This window comes from Amborella trichopoda, chromosome 3, assembly GCF_054954075.1.
Source record: "Amborella trichopoda isolate Santa Cruz 75 chromosome 3, AtrichopodaSantaCruz75HAP2 v2.0, whole genome shotgun sequence".
Lineage (NCBI taxonomy): Eukaryota > Viridiplantae > Streptophyta > Magnoliopsida > Amborellales > Amborellaceae > Amborella > Amborella trichopoda.
The window spans coordinates 20,361,234-20,389,134 of NC_142338.1; the positions used below are offsets into that span (position 1 = coordinate 20,361,234).

A 27,901-nucleotide genomic window follows, 5' to 3' on the forward strand; every position below is an offset into this window, starting at 1 on the left:
TATAATCATTCATATTTTATACTTGGCCCTTTTCAGTTAGGCATTTAATTCGGTTTTCAACATGTTTATTCTGTGGAAAGAAATAATCTGTACCGAGCAACTTGGACTGTTACTTTAACCATATAAAGAAGGGAAATTTATCAAATTACCAAATGAGATTCACAATTTAACATTTAGCCTGTATTTTTTTTTTTGTTATTTAATTTCAAAGTACCCATAAAATAACACAATATTGAGTTAGAATAATTCCAAAAGGATAAATTGTTGAATAATTAGTATTTTTATTAATTTTCCTAAGATAAATTGTGAGATTGTATACAATGAGATCATTTACCTTTTATACAACCATCCGATGTGAAATCTAATAGCTTGGTTATCACAAAGTTCGCAAAAAAAATTGTTGAAGTTTGAGCTTGGTCAATGGAATAAATGCAGATATCTAATTTCACATCAGTCAAAATTAGTTGTAATCACCTTGTACCAAAAATAAATAGTCTCGTTGTATATTTTTACATCAATTACTTTCATCATGTGAAAATGAATTTCCAAGAAAAATACAAATTTTTATTCTCGTTTTAGCTCAAATACATAAGGAAACCAATGATGCAATATTTTCAAATTTAATTAAATAAATTATAATCATTTAAAAATGATATGATTCATAATATATGAGTTGTAAGAGCCTTCTACAAATATGAGCTCTATGGACAACTGTCATGATCGGACAGTAGAGCTCTCGCGACAAACTGCATAGAGAAATCTTACATAACCAGTAGATTTTACCCTTAGGAGATCCACCTGAAATAATTGCGGAAAGAAATAATATGTACCGAACAACTTGGACTGTTACTTTAACCAGAAGGGAAATTTATCAAATTACAAAATGAGATTCACAATTTAACACTTAGCCTGCATTTTTTTTGTTATTTAATTTCAAAGTACCCATAAAATAACACAATATTGAGTTAGAATACTTCCAAAAGGATAAATTGTTGAATAATTAATATTTTTATTAATTTCCCTACAATAAATTATAAGATTGTATACAATGAGATCATTTACCTTTTATACAAAGTGGTTACAATTATGTACAACCATCCGATGTGAAATCTAATGGCTTGGGTATCACAAAGTTCGAAAACAAATTTGCTGAAATTTGAACTTAATCAATGGAATAAATGCAGCCATCTAATTTCACATCGATCAATATTAATTGTGACCATCTTGTACCAAAGATAAATAATCCCATTGTATACTTTTATATCAATTATTTTCATCATGTGAAATTGAATTTCCAAGAAAAATACAAATCTTTATTCTTGTTTTGGCTCAAATACATAAGGAAACCAATGATGCATATTTTTAATTTTAATTAAATAAAGAATAATCATTTTAAAAATGATCTGATTAATATTATATGAGTTGTAAGAGCCTTCTACAAAAGTGAGCTCTATGGACAGCTGAAATTTGACTGTCATGATCGGACCATAGAACTCTCGCCACAAACTGCATAGAGAAATCTTACATACCCAGTAGATTTTACCCTTAGGAGATCCACCTAAAATAATTGTTCCAAAAAGTTTTCCAAGCATAGGAGTTATTCCAAAAAGAAAAGAAAAAGAAGAAACAGATTCTGATTATCTGCTCATATTGGCTCGTGCAAGCACTAGCGCACACAACTTTAGCATTTAATCAGGGAAAGAGAATAAATTATACTTTCTTCTTAGAGCTCAACAAAAGACCTCGAATAAGAACAAAAGAAGGCTCAAACTGAGAATCACTAGACACGCCACCAAAGATCTGAGTGGACGAAAGGAAATTCATATCTATAATGAAAAAACTACTCAAAACTATTACTGAGCAGCTCAATGTCAAAATTAATAAATCTCAATCAATAACAAGCTCATGCGCCGGATTTGCCTTACGGGGCAAGTTTCATAGAAGTTTCTATAGCTCGAGGCATCATCAAATTCTGAAACTAATGATGTCTACAAGTTAATAGATGATTTGAAACTAGTATAATCAGGATTGAGTGAGAAAATTGATGCGGGATCAATCAGTGAGACCAACATCACGGCTTAAATGGAGCAAATGCCACCACAGAATTGTGCCCTCCAAACCCAAATGAATTGGAAATACCTGCAAAATATACAAATAATCACTAGTTACATCCAGAACATCAAGAGGAGCAGGAAGAGAGAGAACTAAGCAGAAATCAGGAGTATATAAAGAGATTCTCACCAACATTCACTTCATGCTGCTTCTTAACATTTGCTACTGTATCAAACTCCACTGAAGGCTCTGGATTCTACAATGCGACAAACAGGCATGAGAGATAACTCAGAGGGTGGCATTATGACAGGGCATTAAGAGAGAGAGAGAGAGAGAGAGAGAGAGAGAGAAAAGAACCAGAACTTACAAATTGATTTATAGTGGGGTGTAACCATCCTGTAGTAATGGCCTTCACTGTTGCAATGGCTTCTAAGCCCCCTGCTGCTCCTAGACAATGCCCTATCATAGACTACAAAGGCATAGACACAAAGTAAATGTGAGCCAGATAGCCATCACCATTGCCATCATTAAATATCATCATTATTATTAAGACGTAGGAGCTAGCAGTTGTTAAGAAAGTGAATCTACCTTGGTCGCATTAATTTTGATTCTAGAAGTGTTCTTGAAGACTTTCTTGATTGCATTTACCTCCGCCAAGTCCCCTGCAAGCGTTGACGTCGCATGTGCATTTATGTAGTTCACCTGGGAGTCATCAATGCCAATGAATTATCACAACAAGAAACATAATGTGTTTTGTTGTTAAAGAAAAACAAATATTAATTAAACATAATATATTAGGCTAAAGCAAAAATATGCATCTATCAGTTTTAAAGTAATCCATGTAGAGAGAGAGAGAGAGAGAGAGAGAGGAAGGGAGGGAGGGACCAAGAACTCGTGTCACCTGTGAATCCTAGCATTCTAATTATCTTGCATGAATTTATGCCCATAAGTGGATACAAATTAGAGTAAGTTGTCCAAGAGCATACTACTCCCAAATCAAGTAATTTTCTAACTCAATGTACTTGGGGTACTTTGGATTGCACGAAACAGGTTGCTAATGTAAAGTATTTACGAATGCTAACAGTTTACAAGAAAGAGTTTCTCAAGCCGCTTTTTCCCATGTTTGGTGAACACATCTGAAAAACTATTACACTATTTTCTTGATTTGTTTGTTCTATAATTCAGAAAAAAGAAAAAATGGATCTTTATAAGGTTTTCGTGAGAAATTTATTTATTTTCCTCAGATCAATGCAATAGATTGTTTCCTTTATTCAATTTAGTAGTTTTGTTGCCTTAATAAGTATATTGCTGTAGGTTTTTGCTTTTTTTATACATCATATGCATTTTTAGAAGTTAGAATTAGGTTTATTTGGTTATTTGCTTTTATCTGTTGTTTACTATTTTATTTTCTTTTAACATTTTCAATGGAACTCTGAAAAAAGTTTATAGATGAAAAATATTCCATTGTTTTGTTTCCAATAATTTTTCTGAAACTTTCCTGTTTTTCTATTTTTTCTTGATTATTCCATATTTTCCTTATATTTCCTTACTTTTTGTATTTTTCTTTTTCTAATTTTATGAACAAGACCGATGAACATGTCCAGTCCAACAGAGCCAGTGCCCCCATTGTCTCAGCCACAGGTCCAGTGTTAACAGCATTGGTTAGCAATCAGATCCGTTGGGAATTGGTTTCATAGGATGTTGCAATACACCTATAGACGTGAAGAGTTGCTTTCACATTGAATGGGCTATTATGTGGTAAAAACATTTCATATGAGATGTATTTTCACGTGTATTTTATGCTAACCAAACATGTGTTATGCATCCTCATGTCTCTCTTTCTCTCTCCTCTTTCTTCTTCCTTTTTCCTCCTTTACTATAATATCTTACTTCTACTTCCTTTTCTCTTCTTTAATTTGCCTTATATTATTTTCAACTTGGTATCAAGCAAGCTAAAGTGCGAAGAAAATGTGAGTGGGGATATGGTCATCGGCATGATTAAATGACACCATCATGCCCTAAAACCCTAATTTTTTTCTCAACAAGGATTCTGTTGATCAAGGTGAGTTCTTTTTGTGATTTCTTAATATAGATCATGTGAAAGATAAAATCTAAATCACTGATGGATTAGGGTTTATATACCCCAATCAAGAAAACATTAATAGCAGTGTTTTTAATGCTCTTTTGATCAGATCTGGGGGTGTAACCAGATTTATTAATCGTTTTTTAGAAAAGATCTAAGATGTTCTTTTGAATAGAAAAGAGGTGTAATTAGATTTGAGGGTGTAATCAGATCTGTAAATCTTTTTTTTTTTTAAGAGATCTGAGGGTATAACCTGATCTGAGGGTATTAACTAAGACCTCAACAACAGTAGAAGATGTCTCAACAAACATATGAAACAATCTCGACTCCAAATTACCACAGTGACATTTGATGGCACAAATTATTTAGAATGGGTCAGGTCAATTAGATTATTTCTTAGTGGAAAGTAAAATTGGGATATATTGAAGGTCGAGTTGAAAACCAAAATCTCAAGGATCCTAAATATGCAGATTGGGAGACTAATGATATGAGAATTCTGAATTGGTCACCATGCAGCCTAGTCTGAATCGAATGTTTATGAATTGCAATACCTTTAAGGAAATGCAATATGCAGTTTCTGAGGCTTATTCCCAAAAGAAAGTCCTACAAAGATATATGAATTGGAGCAACAAATCAATAGTTTAAACATGGGGACGCGTCAGTGGGAGATTATTATGCTCATCTTTGTGGTTTTTAGGAAGAAATGAGCTATTATTACCATAAACAGTGCTAACCTTGTGCAAAGGAACAAAGAGAGATTGAACAATGTTTGGTTTTTTTTTTTTTTTTTAACAGTTAACTTCAAAAAAAACAAAGTTAGGTTTTTTTATCTTTTGAGAAGAGTTACCGTTAAGACAAATTTTCTAGGGTGATGAGACTTTACCATCACTTAGAACTGTTTTCTCTCTCCTTCTACATGAGCAAACTTGCCGCAAAATAATGGCAATGCCTATAGGCAAACCAAAAAGATCTACTCCACTCTCAAGAGGTAATCGAGGTGGAGGATGTTTTGGGAATCGAGGTGGAGGCCGTGGTCATAGGAGCCCTACATTTAAGGAAAAGGACAAATCTAAAAGTGCACTCATTGTAGGAAGAATCGACACACACGTGATACATGTTGGGATCTGATTGGACGCCCTAGATGTAACTTTTCTCAAGCAAATTCAGCAACAATTAGTACAGGTACTGCTCCTGCAATGCATGGGCAACAAGATGCTACTTCCTTTGAACTTGAAGAGTTGGTGACTATTCCTAAAAGAGAGCTTCTTGATCTCATGTAGTAAGTCCTGGATTTTTGTGGCCTTTAAAGGTCTCGAAAGCTTGTAAAAATGTTATGTATAGTGGAACATGCACTTCAGTGGGAATGTGTATTGACTGACCAAGGGTTGGGAGGTTTATAGCCCTAGTCACATCTAAAACCCATAGCCCTGGGCATGTGGCACAACTGAAAAGGATTTGGAGTGAGTCGTCCCTTGTTACGGTCGGAGAGATGCCCAGGGATCATGTTTATAGGCCAAGTGAACTGTATGGTCTTATGTATGCAGTTGTAGGCTTGTGAGAGCAAGGGCCAAAGCCTCAACCAACTTCTGTACAGCATGTACACATGACAGCCACATGGAAAGCTGCCCTATAGAGGGACACATGTACATGTGCATAGAGAGAGCCTCATTTGCATTGTAGTGACAAGTGTTAAACTTGCTTTTAAAGAGAGGAATTGAAATCCACACTCCAAGATTATGGTCCCATTGTTTGTTGTCCAACTTTGCTTTTAAAGAGATGAACTGAAATCTACATACCAGGATTATGGTCCCACTGTTTATTATCCAACTTTGACAATTCAATCATGAGCCCCTGCAAAGAAACTGTAGGTTAGGGTACTTTATTGGGTTTGATAAGAGAACGTTAGTGGATCATGACTTCTAGGGCAAGTGGAGTGTCATTATTGTCACTTAGTTTGAGCCATTGGTACCAATCCACTCCTAGTATATTTTATTTTGGTATTAGAAATGTTTTTATGATTTTTAATTTTTTTTTATAATTTTAAAATACTTTTTCTCTGCTTATTTTTCATTAAAAGGATTTTTTGAATTTTCAGAACTTTACACAACACATGTGGGGACCAAGGATCCAGCCCCCTCATGTGTGTGCCATCCATCTGGGGCCCACATGGGCTCCTAGGGTGGCATGCCACTTTCTATGCACCTAGGAGGCCACACCACTTTTATAGGATTTCTAAGCCCTTAGGAGGGGCCATGCCACTCTTAGTGGAACAAAGGGGTACGCCCTATTTTTTTAAAAGAAAATAATTATTTCAAATTTTAAATAGTGGCACGCCACGTAATTAGCAAAAGGGGGAGGCACGCCCCATGTTTTTGCTATTTGATTTGGTTCAAGTTTTAAAATTTAATTTAGTTAAGATAGAAAAATCTAATTTAAATTAGATTTGGTTTCCTACCCTTATGGGAAATCTAGAGATCTAGATAATACTTAAGTTTGATTGTATTTCAAATTTAAATGGAAGATCTAGATAATATTTAAATTTGATTATATTTCAATTTTAAATTGGAGTTGAATTGAGTCAAAGTATTAAGGGATAAAGTTTCTATCTTTCCACTCAAAATCATGATGGTTGATTTTTGGGATGAATGGCTCTAAATAAATCTTTTTCACCCCACAGATTTTCTATTTATCCTAAAGGTCTAGCTGGAAACTGGATAAGACAATACTTAGAAAGAATCCTATTCAAATTATGATATAGATTTCCTTCTATAAAAGAATCTACTTTGAGCTCTCTCTTATATTACAAGATCTTTCTCTCTCCCAATACTAGATTCCCTTTCTTTCTCAGACCCCAAGTCTCTCTTCTCCATTCCTTCAAGATCTCTCTTTCTCCTCTTTACCTTCATACACAAAAAAGTGGAGATCTCTCTCTATCATGTGCCCCCCTCTCTTTACCCTTGAGGAGGCACACCACCCTTTCTCTCCTCTATATTCTATCTTCAAAAAAATATAGGTAAGGCTATAGAGAAACCCTAGAGCAATGTTTGCTGTATTTTGAAAAAAAAAAGAGAGAAACCCAGCCTAGAGAGAGATCAAGGAACAGATTCAGCCCTAATTTGTTCCTATAGGGTTTCTATAAATCCTAATTTACTTTTTAACTCACTAAAACCTTAGAGAAAGAAGTATTGCCTGTAAAGCTTCCCTATCTCAGAATTTCCAGAAATACATTAAGGAACAAAAGTGCACCATTGGTCAGGAAATCTGGTATAGGGTGTACCAAGTCCTGACAAGGTAACTTCACGCATCTTCCAGTAAGTCTTCCCAGTAGTTTTAAATTAATTTACAATATTATTTCCTACTTTCTGTAAATTTTTAGGAACTTATTTTGCGTTAAAAATTAAGGTAGAAGTTAGTTTAAAGCTCCTGGATAGCTTCTATTTCTCTTGGCAATAAAAAATAAAGATCTTAGGTTGTGTCTAGGACTTTATTTTACAGCAACTTATTTTGGCCCATGTAAGTGGATTTCAAGTATTTGAAATAACAATAAAAGAAAATTTTTAAATTTAATACCTTTACTTCCACATAGCCATTCCTTTCAACAAATTTCCATTTGAGACCCTCCTCATTCAAAGTCTCATAATGCCCAATCAGGTATATTTACATAAGCTTATCATACCTCCACAAATTCATCTGAAAACCCTTGGACTATTGACTCTCGCTGGTATGGCTGATCTTTTTTCTTCTCATGTTCCTTGTTCTAATCAAGAATATGTTAAAATAGCATAGGGTTCTTTTATTCCAAGAAAGGGGAAGGAAACCCTATCTGTAACTCCTATTAACTTGATATCCACCTTTGTATAACCTCCGGTAAATTAGTAATCTCACAAAGACTTTAAACTGCAGTGTAACTTTTTTTACTTCCAATTGTGTCTTCCAGCCTTCCAGGACTTGATGACAAGGAAGACATTTGCGATGGTCGTGAGGATGGAGGGTTGTAACTTTTGGAGACTCCAAATTGTGCCTTGGCTATTGCTACCACATCGTCTATTGCTAATAAAGAAAGGGTGTATTTGTGACATATCCTTCTAAGTCATGTGTCGTCCTTTACATTACGTTCTTTATTTCCTAAAATGTTTTGAGTCTCTAAGTCGAGGAATTTCAGTGTGATATTTGTGAGTTTTCAAAACATTGTAGAACCGCATTTCAATCATCATTAATAAAAAGAGCAATATTCATGTCTCTCTCATACACTCTAATGTGTGGTTCTATTTCTTTGTTATATTTGTGAATGATTGCTCCAGATTAACAATTATTTTTTGATGAAGCATAAAGAAGAAACTGCTAATTTGTTTCAAGTTTATCACAAAATGGTTAAAACTAAATATGATTCTGCAAATTGAAGTCTTACGTTCTGACAATGGGGGATGAGTATGCGTCAAACCAACTCAACGATTACCTTATTCATCAAGGGATTGAGTTCCAAACAACGTATCCATACACCTCAACAAAATGGTATTGTTGAGGAAAAATAGGCACTTGTTGGAAGTCAACCCAGCTCTCTTACTAGGAATGAAGGTCCTAAACATTTTCTAGCCTGAAGCAGTTTTCACTGCTGCCTTCTTAATGTACTACATGCCCTCTCATGTTCTTTAGGGCAAATCTCCCGTTGAAATTATTTATCTGAACTCTCCCATGTTTCCTGTACCCACCAAAGTGTTTGGCTACATATGTTTTGTCCACATCCTTGGTCCAAAGAGGGACAAGCTTGATGCTAAAGCTGTCAAATGTGTTTTTTCTGGGATATCCATCTCATTAAAAGGGATTCAAGTGTTATGATCCTATTAACAACGTCCCCTATGTCTCCATTTCTTTAAATTTGTTTCACACTTCTCATTAACTGGTCATGAGTGCTCTCTTCAGGGGGATTATAAGATACATTTTAGTGAAAAAGCACATTAATGGCTCCCCTTCCTGTTCCCACTCCACTTTTATCTTAAGAGAATGGTGTACACCCTTAAAAAGAGCTGAAGACGTACATCACGAGAAAGAAGATGATACAACTTGAAGTTCCAAACAAATATATAACCCGGATGCTAACCCAGAATCAAGAACTATCCCTGACACGAGTAATTCTTTCACCTTCTATAAGATTCCTAAGTTCGACTTGCCCATTGCTGTACGCAAGGTCAACCATTCTTATACTCGGTTCCAATAGGGAATTTTGTATCTTAAAATTCTCTGTCTTCGTTTTATCACTCCTTCATATTAGACTTGTCTTCTATTTGAATACCTTCTTGTGTTGCAAAGGCACTTTCACAACCTCGATGGAAGGCTGCCATGGGTAACGAGATGCAAGTACTTGAGCAAAACAATTTATGAGAAATCGTAAACTTTCCTAAAGGGAAGAAGGCAGTAGGATGTCGGTTGGTATACAATGTGTCGTACAATGTTGATGACACCATTGAAAGGTACAAGGATAGATTGGTTGCAAAAAGCTTCACTCAAACTCCTGGCATAGACTCCCAAGAAACTTTTGCTCCTGTAGCCAAGTTGAACACTGTGAGGATCGCTCTTTATCTAGTTACTAATAAATCTTAGCCTCTCCAACAACTAGATGTAAAGAATACATTCTTGCACGGAGACATCCAAGAAAAATTCTATATGCCATGCGTCTAAGTTTTCAAATTAAGGGGGAGACAAGAAAGGTGTGCAAGTTAAACAATGCGATTTACGGACTTAAACGGTCTCCTAGAACGTGGTTTGAAAAATTCAATAAAGCACTACTGAAATTTGGGTTTAAAAGAAATCAAGTTGGTCATACACTCTTTGAAAAGAAAAATAATGTTGGAATTACGACCCTTATAGTGTATGTTGATGACATTGTTGCGAATGAGGACAATGAGTAGGATATTAAGAATTTTAAATCGTCTAAGCAAGGCGTTCGATATCAAAGATTTAGGTCCCCCTTAAGTATTTTTTGGGAACAGAAGAGGCAAGATCAAAGAAAGGGCTAGTTGGGAACTGCAGCGGCAAGATCAAAGAAAGGGATAACTATCTTCAAGAGAAAAATACATACAGTATTTAATACAACAAATTGGGCTATTAGGAACTGGACCATCTTACACTCCTATGGACATCAATCATAAACTAAATAGAGAAAGGGGAGAGTCACTAAAAAATCCCAACCAGTATCAATGAATAGTGGGCAAACTCATATACCTCACAATCACACGACCAGACATCTCTTATGCAGTTAGTGTGGTACACTAATTTATGCATGCACCACGTAAACCACATCTTGATGCAATATATCGAATAGTGAGATATCTCAGTCTGCTCTAAGGAGAGGGAAACTTTTCTCCAACCAGGGGCATTATGATGTTGCCATTTACACTGGTGCAGATTGGGCAAGATGCCAAACTGATAGAAGATCCATAACTGGCTATTGCACTTTTGCATTAGGAAATTTGGTTTCTTGGAAAAGCAAGAAACAAAATGTGGTGCCAAGATCAAGTGCTGACGCAGAATATAGGGCTCTAGCTCATGGTAAGAGTGAAGTAATGTGGATAAAAAAATCTCCTATCTGATTTGGGCGTTAAAGTTAAGCTTCCCATGACTTTGAAGGTTGTACTGTGAAAATGAAGCGCCGTTCACATCTTTGAGAATCTTGTATTTCATGAAAGGACTAAACAAATTGAAGGAGATTGTCACTTCATTAGATTGAACATTGCTGCCAAGATCATACACACTCGTCATGTGAAGTCGAAAGATCATTGACCACTCATCATGCGATGTATAAGAACATGTTGTTGAGTTCCTATACCATGCTCAGAAAAACAATTCTTTAATCCACAGTATAGATACTCGTGCATTATCAAAATGGAAAAATTTTGATTTCGGTCCGAAAATGGGTCTAAACCATCATATGAAATATTTTAACTATTGAGATAAAATACCAATAATGGAAATAATCATCAATCAATGAGATAAAATACCGATATCTAAATACAGAAATAGCCAAAGCAGACCCCCAGACATCAGAATGAACATGGTGCAATGGTTTAAAACCTTTATTTTCACTAAAAGAAAAGAGGTTCTACATTGTTTAGACTATAGTTAGCAAGTTGGGGAATAAGAATATATTGGCAAACCAAAATACCGGCAATAAATGGGGTTTGATCCAAATGGTCAAAGACAAACAATCAAGTCACTAAAAATTAGCTAAGTTAAAGAATCGTGAATATTTTGATTTTTGCTCAAAAAACAGAGTGAAAAAATCAGATATGTAAATATGACACGAGAGAAGATTATGATTTGCAGTTATTATATGGATACATTAAAGCTATTAAACAATAATATTATGTCCTTATCTAGTATTATTAGGGTAATATTTGACAAATTTTTGTATAAATTTTAAATAAATGCAGCAACAATGCTTTGTTGTCACGACATAAAGTGTATGACAGATTTATTGGAGCCATATAATGAAACAAGAAAAACAATACTAAAAACAAGAACCACATTGGCAAATAACAATAACTGTAAACCAAGGTATATGATTCTGCTAGAAGAAAAACAAAAAAGAAATCAGTATAGGATTGCAGTTAATTAAAACACCAAAACCCACAAATGCAAAATAGCAGCCTATCCAAAATGTTGTGTTGTATACACCAACGAAATAACAAAAATTTTGAAAAGGTAAAATTAAAAACAAAAAAAAAATGAATATATAAAGAAAGCAATACAAGCATATCTAAATATGTGAATCTCACCTTGAATTCATAGCTGCCTTAATCTTTAGTTGTCACTAAATCTCTCTTGCTCTTCATAGTGATTCTCTAGGTTTAGAGTAAAAGAAGATTCTTCATTGGGTAATCTTCCACTTACTGTACCGACTATTCTACGATATATGGCTGTTTTGATTTTTTTTTGGTAATATATTTTAAGTACTCTTTTTAATACACTTCCTTTAAGGAAACATATGAAAAAAATTTATGGAATTTTTTGTTAAATCAAGATTCTTAATTGAGTCATGCTTTTAATGTGATTATCTCTAAACAAAGATATTGAACCAATGAAGAGAATGGAATTTCAATAAAGTCATAGGGAAGAAGTCTTTTTGAAAAGCTTTCTTGAGAAAACATAAAAATGCAGATTTACGGCTTTTGCACTAGCCGTTGCTTCTTGCTTTCGAGCCTACACTTGCTAGCTTTTTGTTGTTGCAAAGCACTAGCTCGATGTTGCTTTGCACTCGGTCCTAGCTTTTGGGCAAACGCAAAAAGGGCTCTAAACTACTTGGGCTTTGACAAGACTTAGCTTTTTATGCAGATTTATGTTAACATAGAGAAGATTGGAAGGAAAAGTAGGCACATATATCACACAGGATAAGGACAAGTATGATGAAAGCTAATGTGTTATGCTTCTAGAGGCATTAGCCATAGATCCATCAGCAAGTTTAACTTCATAACGATAGGTGAAAATGATCCAAAAAAAAAAACAAATTCCTTACCGGTCATATGATCAGTGACCCAAGTCAAAGATTCGAGACGCAAAAGAGGTGGATTGGGAGGTACGGTTGTAGATGCATATGTACCTGGCTGCTCTATTGGTGTCCTAGAGCTGAGTGAAGCCCTTCAGAGATATGTTTCTCGCTTTCAGAAGTGTCATTTGCTTATTAATACATGCAATAAAGTGTCATTTGCTTATTGATACATGCAATAAAGTGTCATTTGCTTATTAATACATGCAATAAAGACGCATATCTTGGACACATTTAAATGTGCCTAACACTAAAAACATATCCAACACACATGACAACACTTTAGACACACTCAGTGAAATGTCAGCCAATATCTCCAAGTGTGTTTCAAGCGTTTTTGTGTCAAACATATATTTGACTAGGAGACCTGTTCCCCCTTAAACACAATAAAATAGATGCGTTGAGGATGTGTTGTGTTCTTAATAGCTCCATTGAGAAGTTCTACCTAGAGAAGGCGTTGTTGAAGATCAGCAAAACATCGGTTACCTTAGTGATGGTGGAGATGCATCTGATGATTAATACATGGCCATCATCGAGTTTTCCATCATAATCATCATCATCCAAGCCTTATCCCAACTATTTGGGGTCGGCCATCCTCGAGCTGTCCTTAGGAAAGATAATTCCAAACCTAGAAAACTAGTATGGGATAGCCTGGTTTGCCCATGTACCAAAATTGCCCAAATGGAGAAGCCCTATCTAGCTTCTGAATGCAAGCATGTTTACTGGACTATGGTTTGGTGTCCTAATTCAAATACCTACTATATCATGAATAAAGACCGGTATTCACCCAAAAAAAGGAACTGTATCACAAGTTCGTGAGTAGCAAAGACATAGGTCTAGCCCAACCTTGATTCTTACCGCAATCACAATTTGTAGGCAACTTTTCAAATAAATAATTTTTCCTGACCACTCACATACTATATAAGATCGACTAAGTATACAGCAGACTAAGGAAGACACCCCTAAATATGAACTTAGTGATCATTTAATACGTGAGTTTGTTGAGTATTTTTTAAGTGAGTTATACGCTTAGTAAACTGTAAATACACATCACCCAGGAGGTCACATCCTCTACCTTAGGCACACCAAAAAAAATTTGAAAAAGGGTACACTTCAAAAGTTTGAGCAAAAATGGTAACTGAAGTTTCTTTTAACACCAAGGGAATATATAAATTATTTAGTTTTTATGAAATTATTTTCCAAACTATCTAAATTATTAAAATATTTTATTTAAGATGTAACATATAGGAATATGGGGAAGTTTTTATTGAAACTTGTACATGTACTTGACCAAGAATCTAGCTTTCCAGACATGAGAAACCCTTGATCACAAATGCATATATCCATGTTGTATGTCAAAAAGCGCAAGGGGTAAAGTAGCCCCAAAAGGACATGGATGGAAATAGTGAGAAAATATATGTGGACGTATGACCTCATTGAAGGTATGGCCCTTAATAGAGAAGAATGGCGGACCAGGATTCATAGAACCAATCCCAACTAGTTGGGAAAGGCTTTGATGATGATGACGTTTGGCACTGGGAGCTCCTAAGGGTGTATGAACTCCGACTCCTTAGCGGTTAAGGAGTCGGAGTTCCTAAGAGTCCTAGTACACTCCGTTATAAGACATATGGTTAATTTGGCATATAAAAAACCAGAACTTTGGGGTTGGAATTGGAATTCACCATCTTCAACCTTGGAGCATAGCTATCAAATGCATAGCTATCAAATGCGGTAGCATAATGCTTTATGAGCCAGCTTGAAAGCAAAAGCGGCCTTGGGCACACTACATATGCCCACCTGCGGGCCAGCATGATGCACTTGCATATGCAGGCGCATCACTCAACGTGATGGCCCACACATGTGGGAGCCTACTTGTGGGTAGAATAATACCAATGAGCAGGAGTAGTTTGGTCATTCTATGGGTGAAAGTTCAAGATAATTTTTGTGCTAGGTTGGATTATTTACATATTATGGCATGAACGTTTGGCCTTTGGATGCTATGTACTAGTGAAGTACTTTTAGACGATTAGACTCTTTAGTATTTGGCATTTTAGGTTTGGCTATAAGCTACTACTTAGCTGCCCTTATATTTAAGCGCATGATTCATAACTTGGTAGAATATGTAACCTCTACATGTTAATTGCATTAGAAAATAGAGAAAAAATATCCTTGCTACTCTTCATCAAGCTATTGGAAACTCGACATTGGATATGTTAGAGACAAATACTAAATTTAAACTGTCTATCACATAAGTCACATATTCACGTTATTCCTTATATTACTATATATTTTATAATTTTTAATTTTTTAAAAATTTATTGACTGCATTGGAAATGATGTGCTTGCATCCAGGACACATCAAGGTGCATAGCATAATGGACCCCCCAAGGCATTGAGTCTGCATCCCGCATTTGATAACCTTGCTTAGGAGGAAGACGGAAGCAGGTCTAATCCTAAAACAATTGATGGCAGTATCAGTTGGGATATAAATCATTTCAACTTCCTAATCTAAAGGTTGTTACTCTATTGCATGTTGCAGCTTTCATGTGGCGTGGTTGAGATAGATGTATTTCCAGATTGGCAATGAAATGAAACTAAATACTTGTTACAAGTCTTTTTCTTGCCCTTTGTTCTGAGAGATCAAATATATCTTTTAAAAAAAACAAGTAAAGTTCAGCAAAACAGAGAAATTATTTGCAATCCAGTTCAGAAAATCAGCACATCCCCACCTATATGTGAGCTACAAGTGTGTAATCCTCCAAAAAGAGGCTCACATGCTGACACCTTCAGCATGGTATGGAGATGTTGTGTTCAACATCCTCGTTTGAGGAGTCGTGCAAAGCACATATGTCCCTGCCAAACACAGGCACATGTATCCATTTCCTAGAAACACAAGTTGCACATTGCAGTTAATGATAGATTCCATAGCAAATAAAATATCCATGAAAGTAATTTAAAAAATGCCATACTTTTATTATATTTTTATTTCCATCTCCGGTTGGTGGCATCTCCACGAAAGTAATCGTACAAATGTCATACTTTTATTTCCATTATTGACAAAAGTTTATCATAAGCCTGAAGCATTTTATGCAATCACTTAACTTCCCAACAAGAATCCTCACTTCTCCAGATAAAGGACCACAACTCACCCCAGTTAGTGGCATCTCCATCTCCCCTCTTCTATTCCCCTAATTTCCCCCCTATCACATCCCTCATTGAGCTGAAATCCCCCACCCTGACCTCATTTAAATAAGCAACAATGTTACTTAACCACAAGTTATTCTCTCTTAGGGCACCAAAGTTGAGGATGTTCTAACTTTTTAGAGTTTTACTACGAAGGGGCTATCGCTTGGTGTGAAGGTAAAAGGCTTGATTAGCCAGCACAAAAGCGCGGGTTCGAGTCCTGAGAGCGGCCACTTTGTGCATAAGCCTAAGGTTAGGACCGTTTCCAGCCCACCCCTCCCGGGACCCTGCTTAGGTGGGACCAGCACCGGGTTACGGCCCTTTTTAATCTGACTACATTTCTAATGTGATCGAAATACACTATGAATTTGTCAGTGTTGTTCAAGGACCACTAAAATGTAGTGGGAGCACTGATTAACACAAAAACCATTATGAATAGCTTAAAATGATCCATGTTACGGGAATGACCCTCATAACATGTTCCTTAAGACCCTGGCTGCCATCATAAAATCATCAAGGGGAGGCTTCCATTTTTCAAAAATTTATTGATTGAGCTTTATCTATCAAAAGACCAGTTCATTGGGCTAAATCAGAGAAAAGTATTCTTGAGCCCCAGAACAACTGGGCCTACATCAATGGGCAATTAAAATAATATGTGAGTAGAATCAGAAGTTCCTCAGGATTTCAGGCTCTGTCTTTGGAGTTATATTACTACGGTACAGATTTCTAAATGATAAATGTTTTTCAATAACATCACAACTGCAATTTAACAGTGTCTATAGAAGAGTGTCCTCCAGGAAGCAGTTTAAATTATTTAGTCAGCAGGGTAGTAGTAGCATAAATTTTGCATGCATTTGGATGGAGATGCCTACAAACAGTAATCGTCTCAAAGTCACAATGCTTGATTTCATATAGTTTCATGCCAACGAGCACGAATCCAACCAATTTAAGAGGCTGCGGCAATGCAGTGACAGAATAACTAAAACATTAAAAAGAATGATAAGTTTAAGAAACAATATAAACAAATTAAAATTTAAAACCCATCTAAAACACTAATGTCAAATTAGCGAATCACCAAAATTTAATATCAACAGAAGGTGTAGATATAGTTAAAGCATAATGATAAGTTTAAGAAACAATAAATAAATTTTAAATTTTCAAACCCAGCAAAAACACAAATGTAGATTGCTAGCCAAGAAGCGGAAATGTCAAATGAGCGAATCACCAAAATTTAATATCAGTTAAAGTATGCCTGAGAGGGTACCTCTTCGGGAGCCACACCAGCATCCTCAAGACTTCTCTCAATGCAAGTGGAAACACCAAGTCCATCTCCTCTTGGATCAGTCATGTGATAAGCATCACAATTAACTGCACCTCCTAAGTACTCAGCAATAATTGGTGCATCACGCTTCATTGCATGTTCCAAACTCTCCATCACCTATCATGTCAAATTTTTCCCATTGTGATAAATTTTATCATGTGAAGTATTAAAATAACTTCTTGGAACATACAGCTATGAAACAGAATCAACCATCAAAGACAATGAAGAGCATATGAATGAAGGACCTTAAGATTTTTTAACCCTAAATTCCATAAATTTCTCGAGATTCCAAAGTAAGAAAAGTCATCCAGTTTGGCAGCACTTACCAATACTCCAGCACCTTCACCCATAACAAAACCATCTCGATCCTTATCCCATGGCCTTGAAGCAGTTTGAGGGTCATCATTTCTTTGTGATAGAGCTCTACAAGCAACAAATCCTCCCAAACCAATGGGAATAATTGCAGCTTCCGTCCCACCAGCAATCATCAAGTCAGCTTCACCTCGACGGATATGGTTAGCAGCAGCATAAAAACAATAGTTGGATGTGGCACAAGCAGTGGATATTGAATAGTTCGGGCCCATAAAACCAAGCTCAATTGCAAGCAATGCAGAGCCCATATTAGTGATGGCATAAGGAATGAAGAATGGAGTTATGCGCCTGGGGCCTTTCTCTATAAGTGCCTGAACACCCTCTGAAAAGACTGTCAGACCGCCCATACCAGTCCCAACAAGAACACCAGCCCGCTCCTTGTCAATCTGTAGGTACAAGACAGTAAAATAACAGAACAAAATCATTTGCAACAGATAGGCTCCAAAAGCTGCATCAGTCAGAAGAACGAAAAGAGAAAAGATAGCTATGTTGAAACTGAGGAACAAAAACACCTCAACAGAATATTAGAAAACCAATATTACAAAAATTTAAAACATGCACTGAACCAACTGAAGATAGCCTAGGCAAGTTAGCTAAGCATCAAAATATTACATCCAATATGCAGGTAACCAGATAGATTATGATGCTTGTTCAAGAGAATACTTGGAGCGAAGAGATTGTGCCTAGCATTCTCACCTCAGATACTAAAAGTTAATTCTACATATACAAAATTGAACAAGGTCATAAAACGAAAGTTATTTCCATCATTTATATGCAGAGGAAATAGTGGCATGAGATACGAGATAGCATTTTTAAATATCTTCAGGCTACATGTAAACCCAGTTTTCAGAAACTCACCGAGCCCAACTTGGACTTGGGCAAAAGTTCATGAGCTAAAATGGTACTCTGCAGTTTATGACTCCAATTGAATTACTCAGACTCCAAAGCTCATTGGGGGGTATACTGTAGCAGTACTCCTCCGAGTTGTTACAGTAACACATGCAAGTACCTGTTAGATTTGGGTGAGTTAATAAAAACTCTCCAAGTCGGTGAGGAGAGTGGGGGTTGGGCCAGCAGAAATCTGAACCCCTTTCTTCCATTTTCATTGTACGAGCTCGGATCTCCCTCAAAATTCACTTCTAGACATATTTCTCCATCCTCTATTGAATCCAAACATCAAATTTAGCAAAAACAAAAATTTTAAAATCTCAGATTTGCAAGATTTGGTTTTTTAAACTATGGTATGGCCTAAAAGTTGTTTTCTTGCTTATTTTTGTAATCCTAGCTCAATCACACTGAAAATTTGTCCCCTAGCCTATTTTGTCTTCACTATCAAATCCAGAGCTTAGATTTCAGAAAGCTAACTCAAAGTCTCAGATTTGCAGATCTTGGGTAGGAAATGAGGTTCGGCTAAAAACTTCATAGTTACCAGGATCTCCCAACATGGTGGTCATCCCGGCAATTCATGCTCCCGAACCAGGACCTTGGGTGGATCCCAGTCCCATATGAGGAGAACACAATCCTAATCCCTTAGGGATCAGTCGATATAACTCACACTCACGTTATATTGGTCTTTTAGGAAACAAGACATAAATGCATATCCTTTCCACAACCATGGCCAAAGCTTTCAATTGTTTGATTGATAGGACATCCAATATGTCTGCACATTAGGCGGCATATACTTAAAAGTATCAATGTCTCTTTCTTCAATTTGCCAAGGATATCCCCATATTATTTTTATGCTTTTTTTTCCCCACATTGAGTAGCAGTGGTTCAAAAAATGCCCGGCGGTGTCCAAGTTCAAAAGGGGGGAGGGGTTGTCCAGGAATCCTGTTTTAGGGGAATTTTTATACAAAAAGTGCACATTCAGGCATTCTTTTATACATCTTTATGTGGAATCATGCCAAATCCAAATTGACAATAATGTATCATAAAATATTAAATGTACTGATTTACAAGTATATGACAAATTGACAATCATGTATCATAAAATATTAAATGTACTGATTTACTCAGTTTCGCTCTTCCTTCTGAATCAATTTTCAGTATTGATCTGCTTCTTTGTTTTCTCGACTGTAACCTTAGGGTTAGGGTGGGAAAAAATCCATAGGCCCCATCACCTGAGGCTTCTTAGGCCCATACCCAATGAGAACTCCCTTTCCACTCCTAGACTAAGACAAAGCCACCTCATGTTCCTCCTCATCCTTACGCTCATCATCAAATACAAGAACCCCAGCCCTTAGGCCTCCTTTTATGCCCTTCATTGTTTTACCGAATTCAAATGATGTTTAATCTCGTCCACAATGGCATTAGGAGCCTTCTTACGAGGGGCAACATCCCCCCTAACACCGGCAACTTGAACCAGTTTATAATCCCATTAGCATCTTTTTTACAATAATTACACCTTATATAAGTTTATCCTTTGATTAGGGTTATAACCATATTCCCAACCCAGATCACTACTTCTAGAAGAAATAGAGGAAGACATTAAAACAACAAATAAAATTACAAGTACGAAGATTCTTCACTAACCTTTATGCATGATCTTCAATCTTCAATTTTTGAGATGTTTGCCAATCTCATAAGCTTCCAAAATAGATAAAATCAAATCCAAAACAAAAGGATGATGTTTGGATCAATTTTAAGAAACTTCAAATTTAAAGCTCAATCCGATCAAATTCAAAATAAAATTTGTTTTTTTTTTACTTTTTTTGGGTCTCACCCTAGGCGCCCCCTCCTAGGGCTAGGCACTGAGTGCATTGTTCAAAATGTCAACTACCTAGCTGCCTAGAACGTCTAAGCATACCCTAGGAGGGTGCCCTAGGTGAACATGCTACTAGGAAGCGCCTAGATGCAACTTGGCCGAGGGCAATAAAGTACTTTCCCCCCCCCCCTAAAACACACATGTACAATTGGGGGGAGGGGTAGAAACCCCTATGTGCTTAGGGCCTTCCTAGGTGTACAATGTGACGCCTCTCTCTCTCTCACACACACACACACAAACACCCATGGACCTATAAGCTCTCACTCTCTACAAGAAGAAGAAAAAGTAGAAGATGACCTCCAAGTGTTCGATGTGAGGCACCCCTCTCTCACGGACTCATGTTCTATCTCTCTCTACATATAAAATGAAGAAAAATAAGTATATGTCCTCCAAATGGTCAATGTGAGACCTCTCTCTCACACACACATGCACACACACACGCACACGCACATGCACATGCACGCACATGCACATGCACGCACGTGCACACACACACATACGCACACGCACACGCACACGCACACGCACACGCACACGCACACGCACATGCACGCACGCGCACGCGCACACACACACACATATATGTTATAAACAGATTCCCTCCCAAAACACCTTAGGACGCCCTAGTATCTGGGCACCCAGTCATGGCTGCCTAGGCACCCGCCTCGAGTTTTTCGAACATTCGCTGGGAGCCTGCCTACTTGGCGCCTAAATGGCCCGCCCAGGCCTACCCAGGCACTGGGTGGGCCATTTTTTGAATCACTGTTATTGAGCAGTTCAGCAAAAGGAATCAAATTGGTCCTGGTGATGCAATTGTCAACACCTTAATCAATCAAGCCCAACCTCGAATCCTAACATCTCCATATTTCACAATATGACATGTTGATACCATATTTCACAACAACATCCCTATATTTCACAATGTGGCATGCTAACACCAAATCAAATGTTCAATATGTAGTTCAGAGGTTATAGTCAACTACTAAGAGGTCAATATCAGGTATTGGCTCGAAGAAGAGGGCTTCCCTTACAAGCAATTCTCACAGTCGGACTGAGGTATGGCCCTTGATAGCATGGAATGGAGGAAGACGTTTCGTGTAGCTGACCCCTAATAGTTGGGATAAGGCTTTTCCTCCACATAGGTTAGACTAATACAAGCCTTTGGGATGATTGAATGAATTTTAAAAGAAGACCAGCCTCTTTGATATCTAATTTCTTACACTGGGAAACATGATTATGCTTACAAAGGACACCCTCCCCAATATCACAAGTTCCACTATGTCGCTTTTCCAATTGCTGAAGAGCATTTTCGCAAAATTGGAGTGCATCTCAACAGACTTCATGAGGTAAGAAGCCTTAGTGACGCGCATAGATTGTAGTTGGTAAATAGGTATGTTGTGTGCCAACCAATAAAACTGTGAGTTTGGATTCAAAAAGGTTAAGGTTCTTTGCTAAGTCGCAGGGGCATTCAAGGTCGAATCGCCAAAGCACAATATTCAAGGTTCAATCCAGCTTAATGTTCATTTAGAAAAAGGTCTAAAATCCAGATAAATATCAAAAAAAAAGAAAAAAGAAATCATAAAGGTGTACAAATCCAATAAAACCTATTGACATAAGTCGCATTGGCACCTCAAGGAGATGGAATGTGGCTTGTGAAGATTGGAGGAAATAGACTGACTCGTGAAGTTGAATCAGTAGTTAAGACAATGAGGAAATAGCAAAAATGGAAGAGCATCAGCAGCATGGGCAAGGATTTAACAGGGTGTGCAGAGGCGTACTTTCAAGTACAATTTAATGTTTGGCCCCTATTCAGTATGTGGTTATTAAGCAAAAAAAAAAAAGAGGTATGCTAAGTGTGGAACATGTGATGCCTCATACTGTTATTCATTTTATCAGGTGTGAGAGGGAAGAAATTTGAATGCTAGGAAATAAAAATGTTGGTCACATTTGGAGAACATGGAAGGAATAAAATAATAAAATTTTCTACCAGAATAGATTAATACATGCTGGCCAAACTGACCAAAAAGATTCAACTATATGACAATTGGCTCGTTTATAACTGGCAATCAAATGATTTTGCTGAGGATGTCAATGGATATGGTTAAGATAGTGCGTCATTTGAGGGTCATAGGCAAGAATCATTTGTATATATTAAACAAGGAGGAAAGCACAAGTAGAGGGCAGTCCTCCCTCTCAAAGGGTACTTGGGATAGTTGAGAAGTGTGATTAAGGAAACACAAGCTCAGAGGGCTTTGATGTGAAACTCATGGTCATGAAGTTCTATGCAGGTGCACTTGGAAGAGCATATTTAATTAGTTAGAGGAAGTTGACATTTGATGGGCATTCACATTTTGACACCATTTTACAAACACAAGCATCCTATGGGAATATTCCTTAAATTTATCCTCTTCTTTCTTTTCTTTTTTTCTTTTTTTTTCCGTTTTTTCTTTTTGGGGGGGTAAATGGATGACCCCTAAAATGCTCTATAATGATTGAAGGCCTAAAACGAAATTCCTCTAGGTCCATGGAAGCTGGTAGGGTTATCAAAGGAATTGCAAGATTTACCATTAGAATTTTGTATTACTAGAAGATTTTCATATTCCCAAGGAAAATAACTCCCAAGCAAAGAAGTTGGCACATATGGGTGTAGGCAGGGTGGGGTCTACCTACATATGAGCATATTGTTTACTTGTTCTGTCTTGATATTTAATGGAACCATAATAGATCATCAGAAGTTACACTTGGGTATGTAAATAAATTTTCAGAAAGCCAAGCAATGTACAAACTTTTTTTTTTTACTTATAAATCTTGTAGCTTTTAAAAGGAAACAATGAATACCCATTCAAAACTAACTTAGTAGACATGGCTTAGGACCTTGCCAATCACGAGTTCTGAGATACTGGGATAGACTACAATGGATTTGCAGCGTTGACAGAAATTGAATGCCGAAAGTCATTCATTCCCTCAATAAATGCTTAGAATTTTCGTTAACACTTGCTCAAAAAAAATAATAAAAAATAAAAAGAGAGTTGCTAAGAATTTTCTAAGTGGTAAGCACTTAACTTGGCATCCATCTCGCACGAAACAAAAAAAGAAAATTTCATCGGAAAGGGAATTTAAGGGCCTCATGAGAGCAATGAAAAAGAACCAACATAAATATGTCCATAAACTATTAGAGGTGCATGTTACCAGTATCAAGGAAGACAAAAGGCATAAACATTTTGGATATTTTGAATTGAACATTTCAAAAAGCTACCCCTTCACAAAGGCTCCTGCGGTGACTATTTTGCTACAGGAACTGATGCATAATGAGATGATTGATTGAGGCAAACCACCGCATGATATTCCAACTAAGAGTCTTCTTGATTATCCACTCATAATAATAAACATGACGATAAAAAGACCGGTAAACATGAAATAAACAATATTTACACCCCACAATCATCAAATAGAGGGAATTTGGATTAACATCATGCATTGCTAAATAGAACTGCTAAATAGAACAACTGTTAGCAATAGAAGGCTCATGTTATCCAAACATAACCATTAAAGCAGCAGAACATCATTTGATGACAACATACCAAAAATAATACAATCTGCAAAACTAACAAGAACCAAAAAAGTATTAACATTTAAGAACCAACAGAATAGTCAAAGGCGAGAAGTTAAGAATGTCATTAATTCATTATGCAGAATAAATATGACTTACTTTGATGTTTCTCAGGTAAGTAAACCTACATCAATGTACAAACAGAAGGCCAGATTCATATTGGGAATCACAAAAGGCACATGGATGTATTGGATCTCCAATGGAGAAGGGCAAAGTAAAAATGTTGGTAAGCAATAAGAGAAACATGAGAAAAAAGGAGGTACTGCCAGAGAGAGAGAGAAAAAAAAGGAACAGAAAGAGAAGAACCGTCAAGAGCAAAAGAGAGAGAAGAAGCCAAGCATGCGTGCATATTATTACCTTGCTGAGATTGACGATTGGGAGGCCAGCATTCTCAAGGGCCTTCTTGCCACTCACAATGCAATAGCGCAAGCAATCATCAAGGCGGCGGTCGTTCTTCCCATCAATGTACCCATCAGCGGTGAACCCACGAATCTGCCCCCCGAACCTGGTCGGGAATTTGGAGGCATCAAATCTGTCAATGGGGCCAATCCCACTCTGCCCCTCCAACAACTTACCGTAGTATGCATCCACATCGTTTCCAAACACCGACACAAGCCCCATCCCCGTTATCACCACTCTCTTCTTTGGATCTTTCTCTCTCTTTGGAGCTTCACATCTTACTACATTCCTCGACACTCTCCTACCTATTATAAAATCATCAAATCGCACAGGACCTTTACAGGATAGTAAATGCCATGAAATCAATCCTTTCTCACCCAAATTAAAGTAAAAGCTGAAAACCACACAAACAAACGATCCAAAATGAAACCACTCATCCCAACCTCTCCTACCCACGAAATCATCACACCACAAGCAGCATTAATCCTATGACAACAATGTCCTGAAATCAAACCTTTTGAATTTTAAGAATTTCATGAAATCAATCCTTTTCTAATCCAATAGAAGAACGGGATAGAATCAGCAAATTTCATGCAGTAATAAATAAATAAATAACACAGTCAATTTTTCAAAAAAACAGAAATCAATTTTCTAATCCAAAATGAATGAACCCGCAGTCCCAAAATCCTACCCACGAATCATCTCACACAAAATTCAGGAGATGCTCTGAAATCGATCCCCAGATCCGAAGAGAGAGAGGAGCACAAATTCGAGAGGAGAGAAAAAAATAATGGAACTTGCCTGGATTAGAAAGAGGCGGTGAGTAATGCTTCTTGAGCGGTTGAGAGTTAGAGAGCGAAAGTGAGGAGGAAGCCATAGGATGGTGGAGGATGTGCTGCTGCATGGCGCCCTCTCTCTCTTGCTGCAGCCTCCTTATGCTTGTGAACGTGTGACAGCGCGCAATCACTGAATCTTAGTAGCGCAAGCAAATGCAACCCAAAGTTTTATTATAATGGGACACTCTGCTACCTCACCCCTACCATGGCCAAAACATTTCTACTTTGCCCAGCTGGCTCAGAAGTGCCGAGATTGTGAGAACAAATGTGATCTGAGCCGTTCATTGAGATGAGATGCATCGATGCTATTTCTGATATTTTGGGGTGAGGGGTAGGAGAATGGCAAGCATGCAATTGTGTAACTTGGCGGGCGATACGTTCAAGGCTTTTGGCGACGCTCAATTTCATTGAGGACCCGGATTTTACGAGTCCCCTTACTCATACTATTCTCATGCGGGCTATTTTTGATGTAGGTCTTGGATCCAAATTGTAGAGATCCATGATCCACACTATGATGATCATGAATATAAAAAATAAAATAAAATTTTAAAATATTTTTGTTAAAAATATTTTCTATCCATTGGATAGTAATCTTTAGTTGTGGAGGTTTGTCTTAAAGATAGACGTTTGTGATCGAGCGGGCTGCGAAACAATTTTCTTTCCATAAATGAGCACTTATACTAATATTATATGCTACTCCCTCTTGTAAAATATTTATTTAGGAAGATTATTTTAATCTAAATTTTTGGAAACCACATAAAAATGAATATATTATTCTTTTGTAAAAGAAAAAAGGTGCAATTGGCATATGGATGCATCCGTAGCTGTAGAGGTAAGGTGCACCTTCAAATTTTATCATGTTATATATTTTGATGTAAAATGTTCTTAGGAATATCTCAAAATCTATTTTTATATCTAATTATAAAATTTTACATTTCAAAAATGGTTAAAATCAGGTAGATCTATAAACATATGAAATTTTTGAAAATGGACGATGTAGATTTTCTAAGTTCTAAGTAAATAAATTCACATACCCATATTATCCTACTTTACTCCTCTCTCTATTATTATTCCTTTTATTGTAGGAAATGATACTTGAACCCTTTAAATTCTTTTTTTTGGGTAAATCGTGGACCATTGGGCTCATTTAAATCCCTGAAAAAATATTTTTAGAAACAGCTTTTTTAAGCTCATTTTCATTCTAAATCTACGATGGAAATGTCTTCCCATCTCTCCTCCTTCACCCCCTCTCTTTCTCCCTTATTTAGACCTAAGATAAAAAAATTTACTTACAACTTAAGTTACGCTCACATTATTTGCTCGCAAAAAGTAATGAATGGCCCACATCGACCATTTTGATGAGCAAGACATTCTATAAAGGGCTTGAGGGCCCATAATCAATTGCTCATGTTCGAGTGGATGCCACGTTTGGCATGCAATTTGGGATTGTTTGTGGTTTGTGGGGCCCGTTGATTACTTAACATCAAAAAAGATTTGTGTTGATTAAAAAGTAATTTTAACATCACAAAAAAATAAACTAGCGTTTTAAAAAAAATCTCAAAAACAAAATAAAAAAGTTTTTTAAAAAAAAAAGTATTTAAAAAAAAATTATGACGTTTTAAAGATGTTTGTTGGTGTCAGCAACGATCTATGATGTCATAACAACGATCTATAAACATATGAAATTTTTGAAATGGACGATGTAGATTTTCTAAGTTCTAAGTAAATAAATTCACATACCCATATTATCCTACTTTACTCCTCTCTCTACTATTATTCCTTTTATTGTAGGAAATGATACTTGAACCCTTTAAATTCTTTTTTTTGGGTAAATCGTGGACCATTGGGCTCATTTAAATCCCTGAAAAAATATTTTTAAAAACAGCTTTTTTAAGCTCATTTTCATTCTAAAATCTACGATGGAAATGTCTTCCCATCTCTCCTCCTTCACCCCCTCTCTTTCTCCCTTATTTAGACCTAAGATAAAAAAAATTATTTACAACTTAAGTTACGCTCACATTATTTGCTCGCAAAAAGTAATGAATGGCCCACATCGACCATTTTGATGAGCAAGACATTCTATAAAGGGCTTGAGGGCCCATAATCAATTGCTCATGTTCGAGTGGATGCCACATTTGGCATGCAATTTGGGATTGTTTGTGGTTTGTGGGGCCCGTTGATTACTTAACATCAAAAAAGATTTGTGTTGATTAAAAAGTAATTTTAACATCACAAAAAAATAAACTAGCGTTTTAAAAAAAATCACAAACACAAAATAAAAAAAATTTTTTAAAAAAAAGTATTTAAAAAAAATTATGACGTTTTAAAGATGTTCGATGGTGTCAGCAACGATCTATGATGTCATTACAACGATCTATGACATCATCACAACAAATTATTGTAGTGACTCGGCCAAATCCCATTTTATGGTCATATTCAGAACAGTCCAGCTGATATCCGAGACGGATCGCCCGATTCTAGATCAGGTCACCAATTTTTCAAACACTTGTTATAACCATTTACAAATTCTTATTTTTCCACTTATCGCAAAATGTGAAGCTTTGAACCACAACATAAAGCTTTATAATTTTTAAAAAACAAAATTATAAATACGCCCCAAATTGAACTTTGTAGATATCCTCCTCCCCATCGCGCCCCTCCCCCCTACAAAAACTTTTAGTATCACACTCTAGACCAAAACACTATTTTTTTTTGTATTTATTATCCAGCCAAAAAGTCAAA

At 36.5% G+C, this 27,901-nt stretch overlaps 1 protein-coding gene across 2 annotated transcripts; it reads right to left on the reverse strand.

Annotated features, from left to right (window-relative positions):
• Positions 1-1,805: 1,805 nt before the first annotated feature.
• KASI (3-ketoacyl-acyl carrier protein synthase I) lies at positions 1,806-25,306 on the reverse strand. Of its 2 annotated transcripts, none has more exons than XM_006845253.4 (8): positions 25,125-25,306; positions 24,282-24,628; positions 17,505-17,936; positions 17,122-17,295; positions 2,641-2,754; positions 2,420-2,521; positions 2,242-2,308; positions 1,806-2,139 (listed from the first exon to the last, which is right to left on the reverse strand). In XM_006845253.4, the coding sequence occupies exons 1-8, from the start codon at positions 25,225-25,227 to the stop codon at positions 2,072-2,074; spliced, it is 1,407 nt and encodes a 468-aa protein (XP_006845316.1). In that variant the 5' UTR covers positions 25,228-25,306; the 3' UTR covers positions 1,806-2,071. The 2 variants fall into 2 exon arrangements, with proteins under 2 accessions (XP_006845316.1, XP_088716449.1); XM_088860323.1 differs by having other exon boundaries at positions 24,282-24,624; positions 25,121-25,306.
• Between the last annotated feature and the right edge of the window lie 2,595 nt (positions 25,307-27,901).

Excerpts from the sequence above, each read along its gene's own strand:
- KASI (XM_006845253.4), bottom strand. The coding sequence starts at position 25,227 with ATGCAGCAGCACATCCTCCACCATCCTATGGCTTCCTCCTCACTTTCG. Across the intron at positions 24,629-25,124 it reads ACCGCCTCTTTCTAATCCAG|GTAGGAGAGTGTCGAGGAAT; the intron begins GCAAGTTCCATT and ends ATTTTATAATAG. Across the intron at positions 2,755-17,121 it reads CTGGTGTGGCTCCCGAAGAG|GTGAACTACATAAATGCACA; the intron begins GTACCCTCTCAG and ends GATGACTCCCAG.